This window comes from Priapulus caudatus, unplaced genomic scaffold (genome assembly GCF_000485595.1).
Source record: "Priapulus caudatus unplaced genomic scaffold, Priapulus_caudatus-5.0.1 Scaffold75, whole genome shotgun sequence".
Classification (NCBI taxonomy): domain Eukaryota; kingdom Metazoa; phylum Priapulida; class Priapulimorpha; order Priapulimorphida; family Priapulidae; genus Priapulus; species Priapulus caudatus.
This window is the reverse complement of record NW_014577136.1, coordinates 664,601-669,955: the sequence shown is the minus strand read 5'-3', so window position 1 is coordinate 669,955 and position 5,355 is coordinate 664,601. Positions and strand designations below refer to the sequence as shown.

Sequence of the window (5,355 nt, the reverse complement as noted above, 5' to 3'; positions counted from 1 at the left end):
AGTGAAGAGTGAGAGAGTGAGTGAGTGAGAGAGTGTTAGATAGATGGAGGGGGAGAGTGGGAGAGTGAGTGAGAGAGTGAGTAGAGTGGAGCAGAGTGAGAAGAGTGAGAGAGAGTGAGAGAGATGAGAGAGTGAGAAGTGAGAGAGTGAGAGGAGTAGAGAGAGGAGAGCAGGGAGAGAGGGAGAGAGGGAGAGAGGGAGAGAGGGAGAGAGGGAAGAGGGAGAGAGGGAGAGAGTGGATGAGAGAGAGAGGAGTGCGAGAGTGGCGAGAGTGCGAGAGTGCGAGAGTGCGGAGCAATGAGCAGGCATGAGCACGTGTGAGAGTGTGAGAGCGTGAGAGTGTGAGAGAGAGAGAGAGAGAGAGAAAGTCGATAAAATCGATCGATAACCACTACTCCGGGTTCCAGAAAAAATCTTTAAAATTTGTAATTAACTAGAGAAGAAGGCGGAGAATTACAATATTGACGGCGCGCTACGTACCTGGGTGCCTCTCCTGAAGAAGATGGCACTGTTTGCAGTTACGCCCCACACACCTGAATCACCGATTCCCACGCTCTGCAATCTACCAGACACTTCCGCCCACTTTGTACCTATAGCGATTGTGATAGACTTTCAAATTACGATTTTTACAAATATTATTTATTTTATCATTATATTTCATTATTTATTATTTATTTTATTTTTAATTAATATTCATAATAACAATATTATTATTATTATTATTATTATTATTATTATTTCACGCGTGTACGCCTGAGTCTGCGTGGACGAGTGCGCATGCGTAGACGCGCATGCGTCTTCGTCTGCATCTGCACGTCTACGTATGCGTGCGTGTGTACGCGTGCGTGCGTGTTGTACGTATGCGTGTGTGTGTCGCATGGCGTGCGTGTGTACGCGTGCGTGCGTGTGTACTATGGCGTGCGTGTGTACGTATGGGCGTGCGTGTGTACGCGTGCGGTGCGAGTGTACGCGTGCGTGGCGAGTGTAACGCGTGCGTGCGTGTGTACGTGTACGTGCGTGTTGTAGGGGGGCGTATGCGTGCGTGTGTACGCGTGCGTGCGTGTGTACGCGTGCGTGCGTGTGTATGCGTGCGTGGCGTGTGTGTATGCGTGTGCGTGCGTGCGTGCGTGGCGTATGCGTGCGTGTGTTACGTGTGTCTGCGTGGCGTGTGCGTGCATGAGCGCGTTACTTTTCGTCCAGAGACTTGTTCGTTCGTCCGAATATTCTTAACTAACGCACACACCCGAGCAAACGGGAAAATTTTAGTTTTCCAGCGTTTTCGCGTTCTGCTCGGCGAGCAAGCGCACACACACGCCACCCGATCACATGCACAGCAGCTGAGGCAAACATACAAAAACACTGCGTACAGCGCCGCTTGTCACAATGACAAGGTCAACAAATAGCCATCCATGGCATCGTCCAATTTTTGTTCATGTGATATTTTTAGCACGGATATTGATTGGCACGACCGCGTGTGGCGTTCGCTGTGTAGCACGAGAGACGATTGACGCACACAACCCGAGCAAACGTACGCTGAGGGCGAAACACGCTCCGCGAAGTCAAACGTTGGCTTTTCAGCCGACCACGGCTCAGATGGCAGATGTTTTTTTGTTTGGGAATCCGCACACGGAGCCACGAACATCGAGCGGAAACACGTTTTGCTCCACGTTCAGGGTGTTTTGCTCGGGTGTGTGCACTAGGCACATTCCATAATATCGGAATAAATTTATCTAATTACGTCAAGACGTTATTTACCGTTTACGTTATGTGTTTGCAACTAATTCTTTTGCGATAAATCCACTATATATGTATAAGATCTTACGATATTACATTGTCAGTTTCTACAAGCAGTCTAGTATAACCGCCTCTGTAAAACAGAAGCTAGCACGACAATATACCTAGATTTATCTCGCAAATAAAATTCCTCCAACCTCAAATAGAAAAAAGAGTGAGAGCTTACCGGAAGCTCCGTCGACTTCGTAGAAGCGTGTGAGAATGAGCAGCAAAGCAGCAGATGCCAACACTCTGTAATGAAGATGCAGCGTTAATGTGAGTCTTCTATTGATTTACGAATCCCAGCTAGCGCACGATGTTAATTCTAAGGTAACTACTGCTCGCATAAAGCCGATGCGATGTTGATTTTTAATCTCTCTAAGAAATCATACGAACATCTAGGATATACTTACGTAAATATAAGGTAAAACAAAGAAAAAAAAGATGTTGAAAATTTCAGCGTGTTTTCTGAAAAAAACCTAAATCTAAATCAAACCACCATACACCGCTAAACGCAAACCCTCATAACCGGTTAACATTATCGCTGTAGTTGAGCAAAATGTCTAATAAATTGAACTCGTGGGTCAGGTCTTGAGATCAGTATTCAATGCAGTTATTGCATCGAACCTGATCGCGCATATTTTTCTCTAGTGTATAATATATATATATATATATATATATATATATATTTATTTTTTATTTATTAAGTCTGCATACGTTTCACTTTTTATGTTCTAGTCTATGTTAGTGCCACGACACTATCTCGTAAGCGTCTGCCGCACGGAGCCACGTACACTCCCCACGGAAAAAATCTAATCTAACACATCCACGCACGCGCGCGCGCAAGACTACAGCCGCAACACACACGCACTCATAACACACACAAGTAAGCAGCACGCAAGCACGCAAGCAGCGCACGCCAGCGCACGCGCACGCACGGCACGTACGTACGCACACCGGCACGCACCCAGACAGCCACACACACATCTAGCACGCACGAACGCACGAAGCGCACGGCACGCACGCACGCGCGTATACATATGTTATAAGCCACACACAATAGACACTAGATTAAATAGGCTTTTTTCCGCCAAGGTAAACGAAACTCACCCATCGCGAACACGCAGTAGTTAGACTGCGAACCACTCTGTCTCGCAGGCTTTAGTGGTACGCATTATATAGACACGACCATAATAGGTGGGGGCGATAGGATAGCACACATAGTATTGGCATAAGAATAAGGAGAATGTAAGGCGAATGGAGAATGGGAGGGCTAAGCGAGAAGGAGGAAATCTAAAGGGGTTGAACGAGCAGGCTGGAAGGAGGCAACCTCAACTGGAAGGAGGCGCGCAAGAACGAGACAAGGCGAAAAGGAGCATTCCTTATTTTTCTTCCTTTTATGCTCGCGTCACGTATCCTCACTCCCCTTATTTTCTTCCTCTCCCCTCAGGAACCATGCAACCACCTTCCGCGTGTTTATTTATTTAAGTCTGCATACGTGTCACTTTTTTATGTTCTAGTCTATGTTTAGTGCCACGCACTATCTCGTAAGCGTCTGCCCACGAGAGCCACGTACACTCCCCACGGAAAACATTAAATCTACACATACACGCACGCGCGCACGCAAGACTACAGCCGCAACACACACGCACTCATAAACACACAAGTAAGCACGCACGCACGCACGCACGGCACGCACGGCACGCACGGCACAAACGTACGTACGCACGCACGGCACGTACCCAGACAGCCACACACACACAATCTAGCACGCACGCACGCACGCACGGCACGCACACACGCACGTAATACATATGTTATAACCACACACAAAAGACACTAGATTAAATAGGCTTTTTTTCGCCAAGGGAAAACCAAACTCACCCCATCGCGAACACCGAGTAGTTAGATGCGAACACGTCTGTCTCGCAGGCTTTAGTGGTACGCATTATATAGACACGACCATAATAGGTGGGGGCGATAGGATAGCACAAATAGTATTGGGCATAAGAATAAGGAGAATGTAAGGCGAATGGAGAATGGGAGGGCTAAGCGAGAAGGAGGAAATCTAAAGGGGTTGAACGAGCAGGCTGGAAGGAGGCGACCTCAACTGGAAGGAGGCGCGCAAGAACGAGACAAGGCGAAAAGGAGCATTCCTTATTTTTCTTCCTTTTATCTCGCGGTTCACGTATCCTCACTCCCCTTATTTTCTTCCGCTCCCCTCAGGTTAACCATGCAACCCACCTTCCCGTGGTCATCGTCACGTGATCAACTTGAATCACTGCGCCCGTAACATGACCTTGTGAGGTCGCAACAGGTTTCATTGAAGATTTAGCAGAATGAGTGTTGAGTCATTATCAGTCACGTGACATACACGCGACAAACGCGCCAAGCGATTCAATTCAATTTAAATCAAAATGGCGCATTAGCGCATTTCAAACATTAAATTTGTTCGTAGCAGTGAAATAGCTATAACTATTATAATTACAATCATTCAATGTTCGTATATGTGTAATATGAACTTCTACTTTCAATGATGTGGCTTATTTTCGACTCATTCGGCGGTAAAAAATCAATGAATAAAAAGAAAACCTGACACAATAATGTCGTGAACATGACAAATTTCTTTATTTCTCGCAAAAGAATACCGTAATATCTAAATATATACGTGGAATTTAAGATTTTAAGCTTTTAAGCATAAGCTAAAATGCTAGCGCATTTATATGTCTAGCGCATCCGTTACATGTGTTTGTTATCATCTTAATACACCTCTATTACCCAACAATTATTGTGCGAATATAAACTTGTGCGCAGAGCTCATAAACCACTATAGTAATTTGTATATGTCGTAAAGGCGCCTCTATCGAAACATTAGCTAATCGCGATCTTCCTAATTTTCTTATTAAATTTCCCCAATTGCCCTATTTCCAAACTCTGCTTGTCCTTCCTTTCCTTTCTTAGTTTTATAAGAGCTCGATTCCGTTTCGATTCCCTATATCTGTCGAATGTCTAAGCGAGACACGTATCGAATGGCCTAGTCACGTCATAGCGGAGTTCTGATATCCAATCCGCGGAGTGAGGATCTTCTCCGCGCGCATTTGTTTGCCGCAGACGAGACTATACCCCTTGCGTCGCTGCAGCGGGATGATGCGGTGCGAGAGCTATCCGAGTACGCTGAGGCCATTCGCGTGCGCGTAAGTGGCGCCAAGGTGTGGATGCCTCAATAGATAGAAATGGTGTTACGCTGAGTGTGGTACGATGTAGATACAGGATAGGTGGTATGGCGTGCTCGAGGAGAACACCGACGGCCTGAGCGATTGTGTGACTGAGAAAAGCGGAACTTCCGCGCGTAGTATGGACGAGTACGTCTCTAAACGCGTATGCACATATATATCATCATTGTAGGGTAGAGAGAGAAGGAGAAGGAAGGACGGAGAGAGAGAGAAGAGGAGAAGACAGACAGAGAGAGGAGAAAGAGAGGAGAGCAGCGAGAGAGAAGGACGAAGAGAGAGGAGAGAGACGAGAGCGAGAGGACAGGAGCGGATAGAGGAAAGAGAGAGAGAGAGAAGAGAGAGAGAGAAG

General features: G+C 46.4%; 1 protein-coding gene across 1 annotated transcript in view; it reads right to left on the bottom strand.

Moving 5' to 3' along the window:
- Nucleotides 1-3,802, bottom strand: part of LOC106821478 (tectonin beta-propeller repeat-containing protein-like) — a 20,694-nt gene extending 16,892 nt beyond the window's left edge. Inside the window, exons 1-3 of the mRNA XM_014826303.1 lie at nucleotides 3,658-3,802; nucleotides 1,961-2,025; nucleotides 481-590 (exon numbers count right to left, since the gene is read on the bottom strand). Coding sequence (XP_014681789.1) covers nucleotides 481-590; nucleotides 1,961-2,025; nucleotides 3,658-3,722 — 240 coding nt within the window. The 5' untranslated portion in view covers nucleotides 3,723-3,802. The remainder of the gene's footprint in view (nucleotides 1-480; nucleotides 591-1,960; nucleotides 2,026-3,657) is intronic.
- Between the last annotated feature and the right edge of the window lie 1,553 nt (nucleotides 3,803-5,355).